Source organism: Argopecten irradians, chromosome 16 (assembly GCF_041381155.1).
Source record: "Argopecten irradians isolate NY chromosome 16, Ai_NY, whole genome shotgun sequence".
Classification (NCBI taxonomy): domain Eukaryota; kingdom Metazoa; phylum Mollusca; class Bivalvia; order Pectinida; family Pectinidae; genus Argopecten; species Argopecten irradians.
Genome location: NC_091149.1, coordinates 20,512,081 through 20,537,583, shown reverse-complemented (window position 1 = coordinate 20,537,583; position 25,503 = coordinate 20,512,081). Strand labels below are relative to the sequence as shown.

General features: G+C 34.8%; 1 protein-coding gene across 1 annotated transcript; it reads right to left on the bottom strand.

The window, feature by feature from the left end:
* On the bottom strand, positions 1-25,503 carry LOC138310075 (mucin-22-like). The gene is made up of 13 exons (XM_069251218.1): positions 25,341-25,503; positions 22,040-22,233; positions 21,291-21,396; positions 11,939-12,044; positions 10,997-11,042; positions 8,250-8,342; positions 7,854-7,978; positions 5,987-6,027; positions 5,047-5,155; positions 4,495-4,650; positions 3,173-3,311; positions 2,127-2,255; positions 1-1,413 (listed from the first exon to the last, which is right to left on the bottom strand). Exons 1-13 carry the CDS (start codon positions 25,426-25,428, stop codon positions 463-465), a joined length of 2,283 nt encoding a protein of 760 aa, XP_069107319.1. The 5' UTR covers positions 25,429-25,503; the 3' UTR covers positions 1-462.

Sequence of the window (25,503 nt, the reverse complement as noted above, 5' to 3'; positions counted from 1 at the left end):
TTGTATTGTATTGAATGTGTTTATTGGAGATCGCCGTATATCATAGTGTCAGCTGGTGCTGCTCTCTAGTAGGGATTCAAGGGAGATCACTCCGCGGAAAATCTTTTATTCCAGAAAGTAGTTACAGCAAGTGATAAATATGCAAGTCTCTTTTGATTTTGCTAATTACGTCAACTCATTAATATGGGTATCCCATTGACTTATTTTTTTTGTTCATATAACCGTTATATTACAATATAATATACTGTGCATAGTAAGGATTTTACAGAATCGGACGCATTGGGCTATAAAGGAATCCACATACAATAAACTTCAATTAGATGAAAAGGACATCAAAATATAGTGATTAAGAAGGAGTACTCAAATGAATTAAAGAACTGACAGCATGAGTACTGCCAAACGAACGGATTTAATTGAAAATAAAGATGTCACCGAGTTACCTGTGTAAGCTTACTTACAGATCTATAGATAGATGCGAGTGTAGGTTTTTGCCCCTTGCTTGCCTTTTGAAAATGTGTTATAAAAGGTCGTACCATAACTCATGCCCTTGGGCTTTTTCGGTTTTTTCTGGTATGTGGTACCGCTTACAGGATAATACGTTGTGAGGAAGGACGGTAGAGTAGAGAATACAGATGTCGGATCAGTAGACAACGGGGTAGAAAGAGTAGTCCGTTTCTGTGGCGTAGTGGTTGTTTTAGGGGCTGGTCCTGAAGTGGTGCTTAAAGGAGTTGTTGTAGAACGAGAGGATGGAGAAGTGGTAGATGCTGGAGTGGTAGTTATTGGAGTGGTAGTCGTTGGATTGGTAGTTGATGGATTGGTAGTTGTGGATGGTGGAGTAGTTGTGGATGTTGCAGTAGTTGTGGATGGTTGAGTAGTTGTGGATGTTGCAATAGTTGTGGATGGTTGAGTAGTTGTGGATGTTGCAATAGTTGTGGATGGTTGAGTAGTTGTGGATGATTGAGTAGTTGTGGATGGTGGAGTAGTTGTGGATGTTGCAGTAGTTGTGGATGGTTGAGTAGTTGTGGATGATTGAGTAGTTGTGGATGATTGAGTAGTTGTGGATGGTTGAGTAGTTGTGGATGTTGCAATAGTTGTGGATGGTTGAGTAGTTGTGGATGATTGAGTAGTTGTGGATGTTGCAGTAGTTGTGGATGGTTGAGTAGTTGTGGATGTTGCAGTAGTTGTGGATGGTTGAGTAGTTGTGGATGATTGAGTAGTTGTGGATGATTGAGTGGTAGTCGTTGGATTGGTAGTTGATGGAGTGGTAGTTGTGGATGGTTGAGTAGTTGTGGAAGATGGAGTAGTTGTGGATGATTGAGTAGTTGTGGATGATTGAGTGGTAGTCGAGGTTGTTGGAGGTGTGGTGGTTGATGTTGTTGTTGCTACTACTACACAAAATCCATTCTTGCATGCCTGAATGATTTTATTTATGTGTTAATATAAAAAAAAATTATGATTACATCAATGTTGCTCCTATTGATAAATAGTACTATTACACGCTCCGATTTATGCTAAAATGAGAAATAGAAATGTAAAAAAAAATTCCAATTCCCGAAGAACTATTTTTTCAAATTGGTGTGGCCTTAGCTGTTAAACATTTTCGTGATAAAGATTTTAAGCTCTTAGACATTTTCGTGAGTAAGACTTCAGCTGTAAACATTTTCGTGATTAAGACTTAAACTGTCAACATTTTCGCGATTCAGACTTAAGCTGTAAAACATTTTCGTGGTTATGATTTCATCGGTTAAATATTTTTGTGATTAAGGTTTTAATAGTTAAATATTTTCGTGATTAAGACTTTAGCTGTTAACATTTTCAGAATTTAACTTCATCTGTAAAACATTATCGTGATTAAGACTTTAACTGTTAAACATTTTCGCGATTAAGACTTTTACTGTAAAAAAATTGTGATTACGACTTTAAAGTATTTTCGTGATTAAGACTTTAACTGTTAAACATTTTCGTGATTAAGACTTTAGCTGTTAACATTTTCACTATAAAGACTTTAGCTGTTTACATTTTCATGATTAAAACTTTAGCTGTTTAACATTTTTCGTGATTAAAACTTCAGCTGTTTAACATTTTTCGTGATAATCGTACTCATAACACTGTAAGTATATACTCACATAGTCGTACGTAGTAGGTGTGTCTTTACAAGGTGTTCCCTCGAGTACAAACAGGCGCTCACAGTTACCAGATGTAGTATTAGTACAGGTGATACCGTCCGTACAGAACACATTATCATCCAACGGCCTCTATGGATAAACAAAAGGTATGGTACAAGGGTATTCTGGCTCAGCATTGTGTTCAGTTCAGGAAATGGCGAAAAGCCGAAATATCAGGTGAAAGATTTGGCAACTGTTCGAAACTCGAACATGCGAAGGAGGGGGACTAGTGTTGATATCTAAGTACACAATAATCGACCACGTCCTAAACTACTCGAGGGATTTCATAAACATTTGGTGGCAATAGTCCTTATATAATCTAGGTGTTGAAACAAAATACATTTAGATAAATATTAGTTTAAGTACATTGTGCTTGTTTCTGAATCCAACATGTTATGTCGTGTATGTTGGACACTATCATCATTGAATAAAATATTGTTTAAACCAAAGTACATCCACCTTTTTCAGAGTTATGTCCCTTTGTTAGAAAACCAGTAAACGGCTACTCCTCCTTTATATGGAATTTTAATGAAACCTCGTACAAAGAATGGGTGTGTTGTATCTATATAGAATAAAGATACCTTTAGCTTGGCCTCCTAGGATAACAGTTGATTCTTATGATATTATATTGTGTGTCATTAGTATTCAAAGAAAAGTATTATTCATTATGTCAGTTGACAATAACCAATGAAAATACAACCAGTCTTACAGGGATATTTCCGCGGATTTCCCGGAACAATATCGTGGTAGCAAAATAAAAACAATTAATAGTGTATTTTCAAAAAGTTTTGAGTTATAAAAAATGATTTTTTTTCGTTTTGAGTCAAAATTTCCAATTTCAGAATCGCAGAAATAAAGGACAATCGCATGACGCATTGTCGCATGGCGCACTTTGACATGGCGGAGTCACCAATGCGACAGTGCAACAAGGCTAAAATCTCTCTCTCTCTCTCACATTCACTCTCTCTCTTTTTCTCTACCTGGTATGAATTGAGAATCAAACTTACAGTGCACACAGACGAGTCGATTCCGTACACGATTTGACACTGTTCCTCGATAGTGAATGTACTTCCTGCACCCCCAACAGCACGGTCGTCGTCATAGTAATCCGGCTGGGCAATATTCTGTAGACAGCCGGTATCAGCCCTGATAGAACAGATATTGGTACAACCCCATAACACAAAAATATATTCAAGTTAATCATTTAGATTGTAATCCTGTTAATAATAAAATTCCACGAGGAGTTCACTCAACTGGTTGCTGTTACACTTCTACCGTGGCGGACAACGCATCACACAAGAACAGTGACGAAACAAACAAGAAAAGTTACGTAGCACACAAAAAACGGCAAAGTTACAATATCTAATCTTGATTTGTATTGTCTACAATTACATTGTTGTATCATCGTGACCAGCGAAGTAACCGATCGCATAAAAAACGTATTCTATGGAACATTTTCCGCAGATAAAGTGTAGCTTGTAGAATTTTAAGCAATGGACAAGTACACTTAAACACGTGCCGCCATTTTGTCCCGTCAAAGCACGTGTAATCTAAACAGAACAGAATACTACTATATACTTCTTATATTGACGTCTGTTATTAACATCATCAAGTCATAGACAATATCAATACGGGGTTATGCTACGGTAACCACACGTAAGTATTCTGTATTGGCATATTACAGAGTTATCTGCCCATGGGAGTTGGTATTACTTACGGAATAGACATAACAACATATAAACATGTTTTTCAAAACGATGTTTTACTAACTTACATAAAGTAACCTATTATTATTTCATTTAATAAAAAAAATGTGAGGTCAATCACGGACGTTGAAAGGTCAGAGGTCACGTACTCGATAACATGCGCGCTTACATCCGGGGAATCTGTTGTTTAATCCCGTATACTCCAATCTGATTAAAATTCAGATCCTTATTATCACTACGTTTGATAACAGGATCTGAGAAAATCCCATAAAGGGTCTTGTCCAGGTGACCTTTTAAAATGGCCAATCAAATTGCTACTTGCAAAATTTTGACAGTGAATTTCAGGCGACGAAATTGTTTGAGAAAACTGTCAGAATCATTTTAAATTGATGTAACAAGGTTTAGAAAAGGATTTGGTATGATTTCCACGTGGTATAAAGGTCATCTGGACGTGACCCCCTATGGGTTTTTGCCAGATCCTCTATTTAACGGAGTGGTTATGAGGATCTGTATTTTAATCAGATTAGCGTATACTCATATGAGGTAGATTACACTTTCAAGAAAATGTATTAAAAATGTAATCAAAACTCATACACCTAACTGCTTTATACAAGGCGACTTACGCGAATCTGGCTTGGAACTGGTCTGCAGAGCACTGCGTCCAATTGTACGCATTCCCTGATGCGAAACCAAATTCTGGCCTTTCTGGGCTGTTCTGTATGTCCATAACCTTTCCTGTTCCATCCTGGCCACAGGAACTGTCGTCATTTATGCCAAGCCTACGTCATACAATGACGTCATACTTATTAATAATCATAGCATTATCAATTATTCTTCACATAAGACAATGACATGATAAACAGATTTTTTTAAAAAGAAGATTGATTTGAAGGACAAACGTATTAAACATCCCATCAAAAGGTCAAAAAGATATTGTTCACGATGCCAAATATTATAATTATTTTGAATGTTTACACAACATGATATTCACTATAGTATACTGTTGTGTCCAACACTCTTACGGCAAGATATTTTACCGATGCTTTTTACGATACTTATTCGATTTATGTGGAGAATTGTTCGTGTCAATATCAAATAGTAATACGCCATATAGTGTATCTTTATTGTCACTATTTCCATTCGTTTCGCGAACTGAACACATGGGTAATACTTACATTCTTGCTAGAGTTCTAGCTATGTTGTAACTCGGGAAAGCGGTTGTTCCGTACTCGATTATTGCAAAGGGCTCGGAAGTGTTACAGATAGAGCCGACGTTGGCAGTATCTAAATAAATTGGTAGATAGGAAAAATGTGTGTAAAGGGCGCAGAAGACTGTTGTATAAGAACAAAAAATATATGCATATAAAGGGACACGAACCCAAGTTAGGCTATTCTGTGTGCTTAGATTTGATGTTCAGATGTTTATTATGATTTTATTACAATGATTGATTTTCTAAAACGACAGGAAAACGTGGGGAATGTGAACCCGAAACTTGTTTAAATAGACCGTCGTATTCTATTGTTGGTACACTAAACGAAAGCTGGTCGAAAGCTAGGCTATAATGAACAATAGAGTTGCTGACACAAGAAACATTTGTTTTCCACATTAGTGTAAGAATGGTAAAGCGAAACTCAAACGAGAGTTTCCATTGACGAGGCACTGCGAAGAAAGGTTCTTGTGTAAATATGCAAAATTAGATTCAATGTGTATCGGACAAACATATTTACCTAGCTAATTTCCCAATCGCGCGCGTCACTGATCCTAGCCGTGCTCCGTTTTCTTTCGGATTTCGTTTGTGTTCGCTTCACCCACGTTTTCGACCCACTATTTTATTAAAATTTACTTACTTTATGTAGTGCATTGTGGGAAGTCGCTAAAATTCAATGTTATTTTATCGCTTATTAATAAAAGTCTTTCTTTGTAGGCATTTATCGATTGTGACGTCTTTATTTGTGTGTAAAATTGACGCTAGGCTTGCAATTACAAAGCATGTAATCAATATCTTCGGATACGAATAGCTTGATTGTTACAAGTTTTAAATGTCGAAGGGTTTTTGGGTATTTAAGATTTCTGTCATTAGGGTATTAGAATGTCGTGATCATACTGATACTTACAAGTTATACTCGAATCGCCCCCAACCGTAGTTATGTCATATCTGAAAGGCGAAAAGGTAATACAAAGTGTGTTGTCTGCAATTGCATACTACAGAGTTATCTGCTCTTGCGGGTAGGTATCGGTTGTTACGTCATGTGTTTACAAGTGTAACGTTATACTTTTCATAGAAAACGACGTGAATTGTGCTCACAATATAATGACGTAACAATCGATTCCTTCCCGCAAGGGAGCTAACTCTGTAATTTGCAAAGACGGAATACTGTACAAAACACATTCTTTTTTTTCAAATTGAATTATCCTGTCCAAGTAAAAATGGTGAGTAAATTTGCGACCAGTGTTTTGGTTCTATTCTTATTGCAAATTGTACTGCATATATTCTCATTATACATAATGAAAAGACATTCAGCGAAATTTACAGCAAGAATAAGACCAAACTTGGATTCACTCAGCAGTTTTACTTGGAAAAAATAATTTACTTTGAAAAAAATACTGTGTTACAAGTGCAATTATTTATGGTGAAGAAATTCTTATTGATTTTGTTTTCATCTGATAGCAACAAAAATCATTTTATCAAAATTTCATGCCGCCAAAAATGATAAATTCACGACTGAATTCACCAACAGTTGATGAGGCGGGAAATAACACTAGTGAAAGTTCCAAAATTTGCAGTATATTGTGATATTTCATGTCAAAGGAAATCAGGTCCTAACGGGTTTGTTTATATTATTTTTTATATTTTTTAATCTAATCAATAACAATAATGGAGAACAATCTCTCTTTTTTTCTTTTTAAAAAGAAAACATGACAAATTGTCGACAATGGTCAATTTTGATATGATCATTGTTTTATTTTCTTGGATACCTTATTAAAATAAATAACTAAATAAATAAAATAAATAAATAAGTGATAAAAATATAAATAGATAATATATCAATCGAATATACTGCATTACGGTGTAATACAATAAGAATCGTTTCTATATTTGGACAAATTACTCATCACTAAAGAACATATTTAAATTTTACAATCACCATACGATTGGATTTTATTTGTCACATGCTTACACAATAATTAGCATTTGATATTACAGTAAAACTATTACAATTGTTATAGAACAGGTTACAGTCATGCTACATTAATTTTATAAAAGTTCGATTATGACTCGAAATCAGTTCCTGAACGGAAACTCGTTCGTTTTCATAAAAGTCCACTTTTTTTTCACAAATTACAACAAGGTGGTGTTGGCATTAAGTTCGGCAAGGTTTTTTGAGCAACTTTTTGCGACAAAACTTCGAAAGATATAAAGCTATATGAAACGGTACCCTGGTTTGGATGTGTTTATATTGGAGGGGTATAACTGGTAGAATAAAGGAGTTCCAGGGGAAACAGCGACGTCCACCTGATATCTTGCTAGTGAACGCCATAATTCAGAAAGGACGGAAAACTCTTCTAACGGTCATGGCTCATGTCACTCGCTTCCACCCAGCAGAAGTTCTGATGAGGAAAACTAAAGGTAGCTATAATGACGGGCTGGAATGGGGGAACGGACGGAACAAGGACGGGACGGGGAAGGAAAGGGATGGAAACTGGACGAGGACGGGACGGGCAAGGGATGGGACGGGACGGGACGGGGAAGGGATCGGTCAAGACGGAAGACGGGGCGAAAATTGGGACGGAAGGGGTGGGGACGTGGACAAGACGGGACGGGACGGGACGGGGTCGAGGACGGGACGTGGTGGAGGACGGGACGGGACGGGTTGAAATTTGGGGAGAAGGGGATCGGACGGAGATGGACGGGTACACTTCTCTATTCATACGCCATGGTCTGAATTTTCTGATGGAATTCTAAAAAAATGTTATACGTACTGTGTCAAGCCAATGTAAGCATCGAGGCCAGAATTAAATATTCCCGTGTACTCCTGGGCGTATTGTAAATTAGTCTCGGGGATGGTTCTATCGTCATCAGATCGGAACATACGACAGTAATCCGTCTGAAAAAGTAGTAACTTTTCTGTGAATTATCTAATAATAAACATTTAATGTTTACAAGCATTTTAGCATCTTATTGTTCTACCAAAATAATATTTCCATAAGTGCCAAAATGCTTACCTAAATCTGAATATAATAATAAAATGGTATTGTGTTCAATATTTAATCATTATCAAAATGAAAAATAAAATTTCAGCTGCATGAGATGATATATATTTTTATGCTTATATAAACCTCTTTTACGATAAAAAATCTATAGTATGTAGAACTTACATCCACAGTGTTAATAGCACATTGAACAAATCCAGCGAAATACACCCTCACATCTAACCCATCAAAGGCAAGATTTTGGTAAATCGAGTCAACCTGAAAAAGCCACGAAAAAGGCATACAAACTCAAAAGCAATGAACAAAATGAAGGTATATATATACATACATGCAAACATATATATGCAAGATGCTCCACCGCTGAAAAACCACGAGCAGACAATTTAGTATTTTTCTTCAGTTACAAAAGTTACTAACTTTACACCATTACCACCAATGAAAAGTTGGAGCTTTTTATTTTAACTTAAGATAAAAACATTAAAGATAATTAAATGCGTCCCCCAAAAAATCCGTAGCATCACGTCCCATATGAAATAAATTAATAATTGTGCATGCACAAAAAGCAAAATAAATTATTTCATATTTTTTGTGTTAATTAGACATATATTTACACATATATTCTCAGCTTCTCTGATATCTGAAGCTGATCCCTACACATTATCCCTGAGATGTGTACCTCACACATTGTCAGGGAAGGGGAGGTTCTACAGCTCTAATGGGGAGACTTTGAGGAGGACAATCTGTTTGGTGTAGGCAGAGAAGCTAAATCCACAGCCAAATTTAATGCAGGCGTTCAACTCACATAATGCTAATGGAACATAATATTACATGTCCCACCATAAGAAAACCAAATTTACACATAATACCTGATATTAGGACATCCCTTTATACATATAGTTTGTTTGATTAATTTTATAGAATATTTATCACAATGATGAAATTAACTTTAGAAACAAGGAATAAACAAAAGTCGCAAGTATGAATATATTCTATTACCATAGTAGTATGACAAACAATGCTCCACACCAGCCTAAACCGTAATGTTGTTTATTATCTTGATAATCTATACGGTTAAATTACTAAGTTCTGGGGTCCAGATTTCTGTAAGCGCTAATTACATTGTCAGCTTAAACAGTAATTAAATGATACAGACTAAATAGTTAATATAATTTTGGGTATATTGAAAACAAACATAACTTATCCAATTCAAATATATATAATGTGTATATGCTTGAAAAAGAATGATTTATGCCATCCATTTGCCTATGGAATACCATAGAATATATTGCCTATAACAAGGGTATCAATTTTATTCTACATATAGTATGTCCAGTTTTGTCGCTTTCGTTTTAAATATCTTTAATCCACATCCCTTTAATTTCACCAAAAAACATTTTATGAAGTCTTCACCTTTTAGTACCTTGATTACTTTGATTTTTCCCTGTAGTAGTTAACTTCTTTATGGTAATTAGGTCGACGCCCTATACGCAAGATAATAGTAGAAATCAACATTCAATTGTCTGAAGCCATTCAGGACGAGTATTACCAAAGGTAAACATACGCATTTTGGGAATCAATATCAATTAATTATTCATTTATTTATTTATCCTTTTATTTAAAGGCCCATTACCTTTCCGGAGCAAAATATAAAGATTTTTTAAAAACATGAATTACCTCAGAAAATATATACCGATGGCCTAAGATGAGGTTACAACACCAAACATATGCAAGATTTTCTGCGTAATACATGATAACAATGGAGAGTCATTTCGCTGTTTTACCGTCTGCCGCAGTGATAGTCAACTACCGCGCGGTATTTAGGACGACGGGGGAATCATAAGACGACCCGCGTTATGAAAATTAACATTTTATTTATTTTAATTAAATTGTTTAGGAGGTGATAATAAGTGTAGTATTAACGTTAAGTTAATAACTTTTGCCACTCGACTAAATTATTAATCTCGTTTTACATTCCCATTTTAAAAATTAAAAACCGTTTCGGAAAGGTAGTGGGCCTTTAAATAAGTCCCGATATACGTAGATATTAAATTAATTAATGCGTAAGCTCTTAATGGATAGCTGTTGTTGAAAATATTAAATGCCTGCCTGCTTGTTACATTTCATACAAAGCATTTCAAATAAAAATATAATTCATTGAAGCAATATGTTTATTAAATGATTAATATTAATTCTTCGTTTGGATTTTTAAACTTATTCGATATTGGGAAATACCTTGTTCATCTGTAATCTTTTTAATTTCACGAGAGCATAAGATTTCCTACATTTTCAATGTTATGAATAAAACTGAAAGTACTGCATGAATTTTCAAACATCTATAAAAATAGCAACTCTAGGAAAATCAAAAACACGCTGTAAAAGTGTAGTAATCCCGGGCACCGCGAGGTGGTAATTTCTAATGATAATACATACTTCGTTTGTATAATTAGCTCGGGCACCATGAGGTATTTATTATTATGATTAATGATAGGATACTTTAACACATACCCTCGTTAGTACATAATGATTGGATACTTTAATACATATCTCGTTTGTGTAATAAGCCCGGGTACCACGAGGTATCTAATGATTGCATACTTTAATACATATCTTGTTTGTGTAATAAGCCCGGGTACCACGAGGTATCTAATGATTGGATACTTCTCGTTTGTATAATTACCCCGGGTACAACGAGGTATCTAATGATTGGATACTTTAATACATATCTCGTTTGTATAATTAACCCGGGTACAACGAGGTATCTAATGATTCGATACTTTAATACATATCTCGTTTGTAAAATTACCCCGGGTACAACGAGGTATTTAATGATTGGATACTTTAATACATATTTCATTTGTGTAATTACCACGGGCACCACGAGGTATTTAATAATTGGATACTTTTATACATACCTCGTTTGACAAGCCAATGACCATTGCCGTTCTTTGTAGGGGATCTCTGAAATAATGAAATTCATGAAGATATGCTGCATGAATAAATTAAAAACTATAGATATAAAATGTAGCATTAGTGTCAACGCACTTGTTATGTGTACAATTTGTTTTTAATATTGAAGGATTAACTTGAATACATTTTTATGCTATGGAGATATAACACAAAAATCTAATTATGATGACAGTACATTCAGATTGAGACGTTTGAGCTACATCTCCATAATATATAAAAAATATATTCAAATTAATCCTTATAATTCAATCTGATAAAGATAATCTTGTTATATTCAAAATTCATTTAGGGACTCTTTTGTCTATATCATTACGCCGTTTTCTCAGCCAATCAGAAGAGACGTTACAAACGTCGATGCCATTTTTCCTTCATGGGCTGATGAAGTAAATTTTAAGCCAATGAAAATGCTCGTTACATGCAAAATTGAATTTTATGGAAGTGATGTTATTTATTTCAGTAATAAATATGCTCTCCCAACTCGTAGAACTATCATCGATATTCCAGCGGTTACTATCGCTTAACCCTGCAGTTATTTATCATTATATATATGATCATATTACTTTTTACTAAAATTCCATATTATCGTTAAATCATATAATGTACTTTTATTCAACATAGACAGGTATATAGTTCGGTCCTCTGGTGTACAGAAGCATAGTAGTGTCGCGTATAACTTGCTGGGCACTATTTTCTGTAATCTTCAAAGGAATTATCTGTATGTAATAGGCCTGTATACGTAGTTAATTAGTTTTTTGTCTTGTCGCATCTGTTGTCGCACACTAAGTCTTCAGTTTTGCGATGACATAGTTCAAAGGTTCATATAACAATAGTGATGGAAACTCCTGGAATATCGGTGATGCATATTCTGTCCAGGGGAAGTAACTTACCCGATAGCTTGCAATATCACCGGTCCTAGAGTTATGTAGGTATCAATCAAGTAGTCCCCGATGTCAGTCGCCTCCCTTTTCTTCCTAAGACGCTCTTTGGTGGTCTCTAACAAAAATAATTTGCCAAATATATATTATTTCTTTAAAATCGTAAGAGTTACGTCCCTTATCTAATATTCCGGATATTAATTTTCGTTTTCTTTTCCATTTAATTAGTATATGCCTCATTCTGGATATGTTGTTGTTTTGTTTATATCCTTTGTAATCCTGAGTCATTAAACAATTTTGAAACATAAATGAACGACTATGTTTTTGTATCATGTGTTGATGAAAAGACGTTTAAGTTGACTACAATAGTATACTATGAAATTGAACATGTTCCGTAGTTTGCTTCCATTCGATATCCGTGGATATTTTCTCAAACGGACGTAATTATACATTGTAATCTTATATACAAATGTTTTAATTTCAGGAACACAGTGAAAAAATACAAAATTATTTTAAAGAAGATTGGCTGTTAATGTTCGAGTTACGGTTTTGTTGGTGTGTATGTAAATTGGTTTTTGACATATGCCTGCGAATGTGTTTTTGTGCTAGCTTTTGTTTGTTTACACAAATATTGTATTTTCTTTACTTCAAACATTAAACAAAAACCAGAAATCTCAAATCATTATTTTAACAAAATACTAGATTTTTTGGTAAAAAGGTTTTTTTCAGATTTTAATTTACTTGCTACATTGATACTTTCAAGATTGTTTCTCTCTTTGCTAAAAATTGTAACCCTTCAATAGTACTGGTATCATTATGAAAGACTTAAGTCATAATTATATTCATTTTTGTTTGCTGAGCGAGAGCCCTCTTTTGTGAGAACAATATTGTTCGAAGAAGTTGACCCTAGAGCGGCCAAAACCTGGCAGCTCCTATCAAAAACAGATGTATATATATATGTGTTGCTGTGCCATAAGAATATATAAACACATCCTTTTTCAACTGCGGGAATAAAAATGTGTACAACAAAAATAGGCTAATTATTATGGTCATATTTCAAATTATTTTGTATGACAAAAAATAAAATCATCAATATATATTAATGAACTTTGTGAAATTGATTTCCTCTTAAAGGAAATAATTAAGCATAATACATTTTGTACTATCTTTTATATAGAAAATATTTCACTTTAATTAAAAAAAATATACAATTTTTATTATTTTTCAAAAACAAAACCTAAAAGTAACCTTTTAAAGCCCCATTATGTTTTGGGGTGAAAAAATATCGTCATAAAGTACCAAACTTTGCTGAATAGTAGAGCATATATCCTTATGAAAATATCTGCTAATAAAAAATGCCCAACATTTCCATGTTTTTAAAAAACAATAGAAAACCCCTCTTCGGAGAGGGGGGAATCCGTAGTTCCGCCCCAGAGCCAAAACAATCTAGTACGCATGCGTCAGCACAAAAAAGTGGAATTTCCCTAACAAACTTCAACATCGTGCATGGCGAACGCACTGAAGACTCGCCAAATACGTGTCAGCGAACACACATAGGTCCGTTCTTCACCACATGCACGTTCCTTCAAACAACGACAATTTAGCGGTCAAGTTGCATTGCTCGATCGCGATCGACTGCACGTTACGATCCCACGCACGCATTCCACGCGTGGACCTACAAATACATGTTGTACATGCATGTATTTACATGTAGTTTCTATATAAAACTAGGCTAAAACTTTTCAAAAAGTGTTTGTTCTTGAATGGAAAGCAAGCAATTAACAAAATTATAATTGCAATGGTATTTGCTGATCTCATGTATTTTGTAATAAAGATTTATAGATGCCTATAGGGTCTAATCTAGCTTTATTGAAATGTACATCGAAACCGAACACACGTTTGTATACATCGAAACCGAACACACGTACGTTTGTGTTACCTGATGAGGCCTCCCACGGGATGACTCGCCAAACTCGTAAACAAGTGAAAGTAAACACAAACACGCCATGCCGTTACCTGCTATATAGATATACATACAAACATACGAAGTCTGGAAAACCTACATGTTCTACTCCATCGCAGCTAGACCGATCGCGAGCACGTACATGAAACTTCGACCAGTGTTTGAGACAACATGTAGGGTCAACGACGATATCGGCATTATCGGATATATCAATGACAAGTGATCATGATCATGAATTACTAACTGAGTACAATCCACATTGTAGCATAAGATCATTACTATGAACTTTGTAATTACTACATGCAAATTAAAACATATATACATAATATATGTTTATGCTACATATATGAACCACAGGTGTTTGGCTCTATAGACTTTTTTCCCCTCTATATGATATATACATGTACAAATGTATTTGTAATACTGTGTCAATATAAAAAGAGAGAAAAAATTTGTATATAGAGCCAAACACCAGTGCATGAACCACATATGTAGGCCAATGTGATTCATTTTATCTCATAATTCATTGCATTCACGGGACAGGAAAAGGAATGCATGTACAAAATGTAGAATAGTTTGGTTTGTTTGAATAGTACTAATTAAAAAATGGAGTATAAAAATAGTCCGTTAATGATTTCTATACAGTTCATCAAGTGAAGAAGATCTGATGGAAAAGTATACCAAAACAGCTAAAGAAAACCTGGATCAGTCCTTCATTAAAAGCAGAGAACATGGGGAAAATATCCGTTTAAATAAGACTGGTAAAGTCCTAGCAGGCATCACGAACTTATTTTTTCTCACATATTTTATTTAGCGCATAAACTTTTAGACTTGCTCCACAAATCGAACTTTCCCTATGAAAACAAATGGGCTGAATGCTAATAAACATAATTCACGTTCAGCGTAAAATGGAATGCACACTCGTGAAATTAGAGAAATTTCAGTTTCAATTCCCTTTTCCTTTTTACTACGTACATGTAAGAATTACGTACCGACGGAAAATGACAGTCCACCAGGTAGTATCAAGGGTCAAAATAATATATGTTGTGTCTTTTTAATGATGAAACTCCAATAGTCTGACAATATTTATACCCCCTTAGTTTACTCTAATACTGACGTTTGTACTAATATAAATGCGAGTCTTTGATTAGTTTAATTCGCTCCGTGTACATAAAATTGTAGGCCTGTATTTAAAAATGCCCATACGATAATTAGGACTCATGCACCTGGTAATCACTACTTGATGTATATAATGATCCTTTTCTAAATACACGAAACGTAATCGAAAAACATTTAACCAGTTAATTATATAGAAATGAAATCTCGACAGGTATCGGTATATAGATAGATACAACATACAGATTGATGTATCTCGACTAGCGTCGATTCCAGTGATCTTTCATCTATATGTACATGCATGTACTATCACATATTTCATAGACGAATATCGTTATAAAATACCCAAAGAATAAATAGAAAGCAGTTATAATACATGTATATAGTAAGCTATCAGTCCACCTCTTTACGTATGTTCTAAGTATTTAGATATACTGTGCTCTCCTTACTCTCAAATTATGAATAGATTAGTAGCATCATGGTATTTATTTATCTATATATAGTTTTGGATTAATACTGTATTTATCTCAAATTATTACACGATAGGAAAGAAAATCAACCGATCATCACCAAAAATGACACGGCCACGTGTTTATATTTGTACGATAACATACCCCATATGGTGCCCCATGTATGCATTTCACTATTTACATCCACTATTTTTCGATTTATACGTATTTTGTATTAAGCTTTATATAAACTTTATGTAACCTTTGGCAGGACACATTTATAATATGTGGAATCTAATATGTATCATATACTAAACAATTATAGAACATTGTATTGCTCACCGTTTGCTCAAAACTGCCCTCTGTCTCGGCCATGCTTGTTTTGTTTACTATATCCGGGTATCGAACATCTACGTATACACGAAGTATTTTTAACTATGCAAATCAACCCGTTCTATTTTAAGAATTCTTTACTAATTGATTATTGCGTAATTATCTTCATTGTAAAGAAACCAAATGAAGAACCTTTTATAAGGGATGTTAATGTATATTTTAGCAAAGTTTGGTGAAAGCATAATGGGACTTTAAAGCCCCATTATGTTTTGGGGTGAAAAAATATCGTCATAAAGTACCAAACTTTGCTGAATAGTAGAGCATATATCCTTATGAAAATATCTGCTAATAAAAAATGCCCAACATTTCCATGTTTTTAAAAAACAATAGAAAACCCCTCTTCGGAGAGGGGGGAATCCGTAGTTCCGCCCCAGAGCCAAAACAATCTAGTACGCATGCGTCAGCACAAAAAAGTGGAATTTCCCTAACAAACTTCAACATCGTGCATGGCGAACGCACTGAAGACTCGCCAAATACGTGTCAGCGAACACACATAGGTCCGTTCTTCACCACATGCACGTTCCTTCAAACAACGACAATTTAGCGGTCAAGTTGCATTGCTCGATCGCGATCGACTGCACGTTACGATCCCACGCACGCATTCCACGCGTGGACCTACAAATACATGTTGTACATGCGTGTATTTACATGTAGTTTCTATATAAAACTAGGCTAAAACTTTTCAAAAAGTGTTTGTTCTTGAATGGAAAGCAAGCAATTAACAAAATTATAATTGCAATGGTATTTGCTGATCTCATGTATTTTGTAATAAAGATTTATAGATGCCTATAGGGTCTAATCTAGCTTTATTGAAATGTACATCGAAACCGAACACACGTTTGTATACATCGAAACCGAACACACGTACGTTTGTGTGTTACCTGATGAGGCCTCCCACGGGATGACTCGCCAAACTCGTAAACAAGTGAAAGTAAACACAAACACGCCATGCCGTTACCTGCTATATAGATATACATACAAACATACGAAGTCTGGAAAACCTACATGTTCTACTCCATCGCAGCTAGACCGATCGCGAGCACGTACATGAAACTTCGACCAGTGTTTGAGACAACATGTAGGGTCAACGACGATATCGGCATTATCGGATATATCAATGACAAGTGATCATGATCATGAATTACTAACTGAGTACAATCCACATTGTAGCATAAGATCATTACTATGAACTTTGTAATTACTACATGCAAATTAAAACATATATACATAATATATGTTTATGCTACATATATGAACCACAGGTGTTTGGCTCTATAGACTTTTTTCCCCTCTATATGATATATACATGTACAAATGTATTTGTAATACTGTGTCAATATAAAAAGAGAGAAAAAAATGTATATAGAGCCAAACACCAGTGCATGAACCACATATGTAGGCCAATGTGATTCATTTTATCTCATAATTCATTGCATTCACGGGACAGGAAAAGGAATGCATGTACAAAATGTAGAATAGTTTGGTTTGTTTGAATAGTACTAATTAAAAAATGGAGTATAAAAATAGTCCGTTAATGATTTCTATACAGTTCATCAAGTGAAGAAGATCTGATGGAAAAGTATACCAAAACAGCTAAAGAAAACCTGGATCAGTCCTTCATTAAAAGCAGAGAACACGGGGAAAATATCCGTTTAAATAAGACTGGTAAAGTCCTAGCAGGCATCACGAACTTATTTTTTCTCACATATTTTATTTAGCGCATAAACTTTTAGACTTGCTCCACAAATCGAACTTTCCCTATGAAAACAAATGGGCTGAATGCTAATAAACATAATTCACGTTCAGCGTAAAATGGAATGCACACTCGTGAAATTAGAGAAATTTCAGTTTCAATTCCCTTTTCCTTTTTACTACGTACATGTAAGAATTACGTACCGACGGAAAATGACAGTCCACCAGGTAGTATCAAGGGTCAAAATAATATATGTTGTGTCTTTTTAATGATGAAACTCCAATAGTCTGACAATATTTATACCCCCTTAGTTTACTCTAATACTGACGTTTGTACTAATATAAATGCGAGTCTTTGATTAGTTTAATTCGCTCCGTGTACATAAAATTGTAGGCCTGTATTTAAAAATGCCCATACGATAATTAGGACTCATGCACCTGGTAATCACTACTTGATGTATATAATGATCCTTTTCTAAATACACGAAACGTAATCGAAAAACATTTAACCAGTTAATTATATAGAAATGAAATCTCGACAGGTATCGGTATATAGATAGATACAACATACAGATTGATGTATCTCGACTAGCGTCGATTCCAGTGATCTTTCATCTATATGTACATGCATTGTACTATCACATATTTCATAGACGAATATCGTTATAAAATACCCAAAGAATAAATAGAAAGCAGTTATAATACATGTATATAGTAAGCTATCAGTCCACCTCTTTACGTATGTTCTAAGTATTTAGATATAATGTGCTCTCCTTACTCTCAAATTATGAATAGATTAGTAGCATCATGGTATTTATTTATCTATATATAGTTTTGGATTAATACTGTATTTATCTCAAATTATTACACGATAGGAAAGAAAATCAACCGATCATCACCAAAAATGACACGGCCACGTGTTTATATTTGTACGATAACATACCCCATATGGTGCCCCATGTATGCATTTCACTATTTACATCCACTATTTTTCGATTTATACGTATTTTGTATTAAGCTTTATATAAACTTTATGTAACCTTTGGCAGGACGGTTAATAGTCCAGGGATAATTTATAATATGTGGAATCTAATATGTATCATATACTAAACAATTATAGAACATTGTATTGCTCACCGTTTGCTCAAAACTGCCCTCTGTCTCGGCCATGCTTGTTTTGTTTACTATATCCGGGTATCGAACATCTACGTATACACGAAGTATTTTTAACTATGCAAATCAACGGAAATAGTTCTATTTTAAGAGACGGATCGTAATAGTTAATAGTCCGGGATAAGGAACCAGACGGTATGAGATAATGAACCAGACGGTTCGTAATATTAATAGTCGGATATGAACCAGACGGTCGTAATAGTTAATAGTCCGGGGATAATGGAAACCAGACGGTTCGTAATAGTTAAAAGTACTGGAATAATAAAACCAGACGGTTCGTAATAGTTAACAGTACTGGGGATAATGGAACCAGACGGTTCGTAATAGTTAATAGTCCGGGATAATGAACCAGACGGTTCGTAATAGTTAATAGTCCGGGTAATGGAACCAGACGGTTCGTAATAGTTAATAGTCCGGGATAATGGAACCAGACGGTCGTAATAGTTAATAGTCCGGGGATAATGGAACCAGACGGTTCGTAATAGTTAATAGTCCGGATAATGGAACCAGACGGTTCGTAATAGTTAATAGTCCTGGGATAATGGAACCAGACGGTTCGTAATAGTTAACAGTACTGGGATAATGGAACCAGACGGTTCGTAATAGTTAATAGTCCTGGGATAATGGAAACCAGACGGTTCGTAATAGTTAATAGTCCGGGGATAATGGAAACCAGACGGTTCGTAATAGTTAATAGTCCGGGGATAATGGAACCAGACGGTTCGTAATAGTTAATAGTCCGGGGATAATGAACCAGACGGATCGTAATAGTTAATAGTACGGGATAATGAACCAGACGGTTCGTAATAGTTAATACAGTAATAGAACCAGACGGGTTACTGGAATAATAAACCAGACGGATCGTAATAGTTAAAGTACGGGATAATAAGAACCAGACGGTTCGTAATAGTTAATAGTCCGGGGATAATGGAACCAGACGGTCGTAATAGTTAATAGTACGGAATGATAAAACCAGACGGTTCGTAATAGTTAATAGTCCGGGGATAATGGAACCAGACGGATCGTAATAGTTAAAGTCGGATAATACAGACGGTCTAATAGTTAATAAGAAACCAGACGGTTCGTAATAGTTAATAGTCCGGGATAATGGAACCAGACCGTAATCGTAATAGTTAATAGTCAATAGTAGGGGATAATGGAAAACCAGACGGTTCGTAATAGTTAATAGTCCGGGGATAATGGAACCAGACGGATCGTAATAGTTAATAGTCCGGGGATAATGGAAACCAGACGGTTCGTAATAGTTAATAGTCCAGGGATAATGGAACCAGACGGATCGTAATAGTTAATAGTCCGGGGATAATGGAAACCAGACGGTTCGTAATAGTTAATAGTCCGGGGATAATGGAAACCAGACGGTTCGTAATAGTTAATAGTCCGGGGATAATGGAAACCAGACGGTTCGTAATAGTTAATAGTCCGGGGATAATGGAACCAGACGGATCGTAATAGTTAATAGTCCGGGAATAATGGAAACCTAGTCCGGGGATAATGGAAACCAGACGGTTCGTAATAGTTAATAGTCCTGGGATAATGGAACCAGACGGTTCGTAATAGTTAATAGTCCGGGGATAATGGAACCAGACGGTTCGTAATAGTTAATAGTCCGGGGATAATGGAAACCAGACGGTTCGTAATAGTTAATAGTCCAGGGATAATGGAACCAGACGGTTCGTAATAGTTAATAGTCCGGGGATAATGGAACCAGACGGTTCGTAATAGTTAATAGTCCGGGGATAATGGAACCAGACGGTTCGTAATAGTTAATAGTCCGGGGATAATGGAAACCAGACGGTTCGTAATAGTTAATAGTCCGGGGATAATGGAACCAGACGGTTCGTAATAGTTAATAGTCCGGGGATAATGGAACCAGACGGTTCGTAATAGTTAATAGTCCGGGGATAATGGAACCAGACGGTTCGTAATAGTTAATAGTCCGGGGATAATGGAACCAGACGGTTCGTAATAGTTAACAGTACTGGGATAATAAAAACCAGACGGTTCGTAATAGTTAACAGTACTGGGATAATGGAACCAGACGGGTCGTAATAGTCAATAGTCCGGTGATAATGGAACCAGACGGTTCGTAATAGTTAACAGTACTGGGATAGTGGAAACCAGACGGTTCGTAATAGTTAATAGTCCGGGGATAATGGAAACCAGACGGTTCGTAATAGTTAATAGTCCTGGGATAGTGGAAACCAGACGGTTCGTAATAGTTAATAGTCCGGGGATAATGGAAACCAGACGGTTCGTAATAGTTAATAGTCCGGGGATAACGGAACCAGACGGTTCGTAATAGTTAACAGTACAGTTAACGGTTCGCAATAGTAATCGTAATTTTTATGTATTGGCTTCATCTGTATAGGAAAATAGCATTGGTTTTAAGCTGAGTAATTAATAGAGCCTTTAAAAATTTTCTTTTCCTTATCAGTTTTCTTTTAAATTTTTAAATTGAAGTTTTGCTTCATACTTATTTAGTGTAAGAAATGATAGTCGTTATGTAATTATCGTTATTGATAATGCGATTGAAGTTTGTTTCGATACAATGACGAACCTTTGCAGTGAAAACTAAAGATACATACATATGTACAATGATTCCTATCATCGTTACAATCAAGCGTAATGGCAGCTCCGTTCTGGGTCTGGTATGTTGCAAAACTCTGGTAAAGGAAGAAAGAGCAGAGGTTAAATTTGTGATGGATGGAGAAAAAACACTGCCATTTGAAACTCGTTACTGATTTCGTTATGTGTAAAAACACTGAATAAATCATTGTATTATTAAATGTTTAAAACGTGTTTATCTACATTTGTGACATATTTATTATTTTTTGTTTATAAACTGCTGCGAATAAAACTATTTGGAAAAAATCAGGGTGTTTGTATCAATGCTAACCAATGTGAATCATGATAATAAAAGAAAAGTAATACAACACGGTCTAATGGATTGATAGACTTACAGCTGCCAACCATCCGACCGACCCACAATCCAGCCGTCCAACCATCCGACCGACCACTATACCCTGCCGTCCAACCGTTCAACCGACCCACCACGTAGTCGTCCAACCATCCGATCGACCACCGCCCAGTCGACCGACTCACCGCCCAGCCGACCGACAATCCCATTGTTCGACTGACTACCAATCGACCTATTGTCAAACTACATGACTTTCCGCTCGAACAGCTAACGAACCACCCAATTGACTTTCCGAACATGATAAAAAGAATCTCAGTGTATAATACGTGTTCCCAGCCATTTTTTTTTATAAAATTGAATGAATGTGAAATCAATCTAAATTGTCTTACCCTTTCCGTATCGACCTTTTGTGTGTTTCCGTCTTCAGATATGTAGTGAAACTTATTGGGGAGGGACCGACGCTTGAGGTCCAGTGTAACATCCTGTCCTTTTAGCTTCAGCTGTAATGGGAGTTCTCTGGGGAAAGTGCTCGCTTCTCTTTTAATTCTGATAGGTTTAGGTAACTCCGTCAACTTTACTCTCTCTGTTGATACAGGACAAAACAACATGTTCATTCAAACGCACTGATTGACATACGCATATGTATGAATAATGTAAATAGAGGATCTTACACTCGTGACTATGTGATATGAAATTTAACAAACGAGTTCAATAATTTGATATGCCACGAGCCACTAGGCGAGAGGCATATCAGAATATTTTAACGCGTTTGATAAATTTCATGTCACATAGTCATGAATGAAAGATTATATTTATCACATAAACCTTAATAATAAAGAAATATAAGTAAAACTTTAGATTTTGACTCTGTATAAAACAGTAGAAATTTCACTTGGATGTGACGTTTCTGTCTCTTGAGATAATCATGCGACGTCATATAAAGATTATGACGTAAAAACTACCTATGACGTCATCATATAATGTTACTACACATGTGTCTTACGATATGTTTGACATTGCCGTATGGCGTGGCTAGACTGGCTAGTTATGTGGTAATTCTTCTTATCATATGTTTTATAATGTTAAGTATTGATTTCAACCGCTTTGAACATGCAATATAACACCAAATCCCGATAAACTGCTACCACCGTATTATACCGGCTTTAACACACTCCCATGTAATATCACATCATGTCGGACTTCTGTGTTGAGCCATTTAGCAATTAAAAAAAAAATTAATTTGTTCACACAAATGTTTTATAAAATCTTGCATAATAATTGTATCTTATCATTAATAATCAATGCTATACGAAAGATATTCAACTTATCTCATAGCATGCGTGTACTCGTCAAAGTATTCCGTTTGCATATAACAATGTCTATTTACATGTATATCAAAACAACAAACGTACATGCTTAAGAAATAATACTAATTTGTTGACATCTGTCTTTTAAAAGTTTATTTCGTCATGAAGATTCATTGTGATGCGTCAAACATGTTTCTATTGAATAGCAGAGCAATTGTTCCACTATATCTCTACCACAAACGGACCCCGGGGCTTTATCTATTTCGCCATTCCTACAAATGTTTACACCCGGGGCTATTTTTAGCACGTATTGATAACACCATTATTATGGCATGAATATAGGTCTGAAAATGAAGTCATTCGTGCAAATAGAAGAAAACTCCTGTCTAGATATTACTTCGAGAGACAAAGCACTTTTAAATTTCATACACTTTTTAATTATGTAACAGAAAACGAACTCATTTCACTGATTAAATTTATTAAAAAAAACAACATTTATTTATTAAATTTATTAGAATTATTATAGTAACACAGACTATTGGTAATAATATTTTATGTCCATCTTATCTTTTATTTTGTATCTTATCTGTACACATAAATATATACTGTAACTGTATATAAAAATGCATGCGCAAAGAAATTTATCTTTGTTGACTTAACTGTTAAATTGATATGTATAATTCTCTGCACTGTAAACTTCAGTTTATGAGAATAAAGATTGTCATTGCCATTCATTGATATCACCGTACAAGTATAATAGAAGTAAATTTTAAATAAAACGTAGTCTATTAATATACACTTATGTGTTATCTTAAGCACTTTTATTTAATTGAACTTGGTATAATACAATTTTGTGTCATCTTAAATAATATTAGTTTAAATTATTTTGATATCAAATATACATATTTGTGATATCATCAATAGTTTTATTTTAAATGATTCCGATATCAATATACATTTTTATGATAACTTTATTAGATTTATTTGAATATGTTTGGTGTTAGCACACAGTCTTTGTGATTCGTTTTCTTAATTTTTTATAATACATTGTAATAATTTATTGCTTTAACTCATGGTTTCAAGTCTTTGTTATAAATGTACATATTTTTTCGCTAAAATGTGAATGTGTTCATTGCATGTTGCGCAGGTCTCTGATGCAACAATATTTGTGAATTTTACTTTTTGTTTGGTGATTGTGATAACGTCAATACATTACCTGTTAACAATTCTTTTTTGTAAAATTGAAAAGACGATATACATTTTAAAATCCACCATACTAAATTTTTGTACTTTTTATGACTCTACGTGGACGGTTTTTGTTTTATCAAATCTACATTTTGTAATCTCTTTTACCTATTTTGATAACGGCATTTTCTCGGTATGCGATGTGTTTGGTATTTTGTAAATAAAGCTCAATATTCGTAATACAAAATAACCTACTCATAAATATTACCTTGAGGGCAAAGAAGATATATATGTAAGGTATATTTGATCATTACAAAACGTCTGTATTGATGCCATAGGAAAAGTACAAGGCTCGCGGACCACATATAAAAGATACGAAAAGTGTCAAGCAATGATTCAGAAAAATGTAAATGGAAATTAGAATTGGATTAAAAGGAAACATCAGTTCCTACTAGTACATGTATTTCTTATATAAGCCCAGTAAGAATGATTAGTCGCACCCGCATTAATAATCGCTGTTATAGTGTTTTCTTCCAATTTACTTAATTTTCAGTATCATTGTTGAAACGTCAGAGAGGCAGATCATCTGGATATCAGAGTTGACATAAAGTTATATGTGCCGTAACTGGGCGAAATTTTTTACATGTTATTTTTTCCATTAATTTACTGAAAACCATAAGGTGCGATAAATAAAGCTGTGAAAAACATTCAAATAGCTACATATGCCTTATAAAGGTTAGTTACAACACAGAAATTATGTACTGTTAAATTGCTGTTTGAATGCATTATGTAGGTTTATTGCAAATATAATTGCAGAAATCACTTTAATGTGAAATAAAATTGTACGGATTTCACTTCACTGTAGATGTAAATATAATGTTTTTGGCAGTACTGCCAAAAATCATTTTCATCTGTTATTTGTACTTGTAAATTCTCAAAATGTTGGTAACACTTAGTGATGAATAACAAATTAAAAGCTCTTCTCGATCCGTGAGTATGAAAAATACGGCACATAATATTTTAACGTTGATAATTGATTTACCAGTAAACGTTTGTTTAATCCTATGAATTAGAAAAACAACTTTATTTACCTGTTAACTAAAATTATCTCCTCTCAAATATCTTGTCTACATATGACACATAAGGAAATTCAGTAATGATAATGATAATAAAAATGATTTAAATAGACAATACTTACCGATATGTTTACTGTTGCTGCTGTCATAAAATGCAGAACTTAAACGAAAAATGGACAGAAGAAGGACGATTATCCTATAGTTGTCCATGATGGTCAACAAATATGCCACTATTGGCCGAAAGGTGGTTGTGATGCTAGCTGGCTAGCTATGTTTGGTATGACC

Coding starts and splice junctions, on each gene's coding strand:
- LOC138310075 (XM_069251218.1), bottom strand. CDS start 25,428: ATGGACAACTATAGGATAATCGTCCTTCTTCTGTCCATTTTTCGTTTA. Junction 3,312..4,494: donor CAGTTCCAAGCCAGATTCGC/GTAAGTCGCCTT, acceptor CTGTTCTATCAG/GGCTGATACCGGCTGTCTAC. Junction 1,414..2,126: donor CACCTACTACGTACGACTAT/GTGAGTATATAC, acceptor AAAATCATTCAG/GCATGCAAGAATGGATTTTG.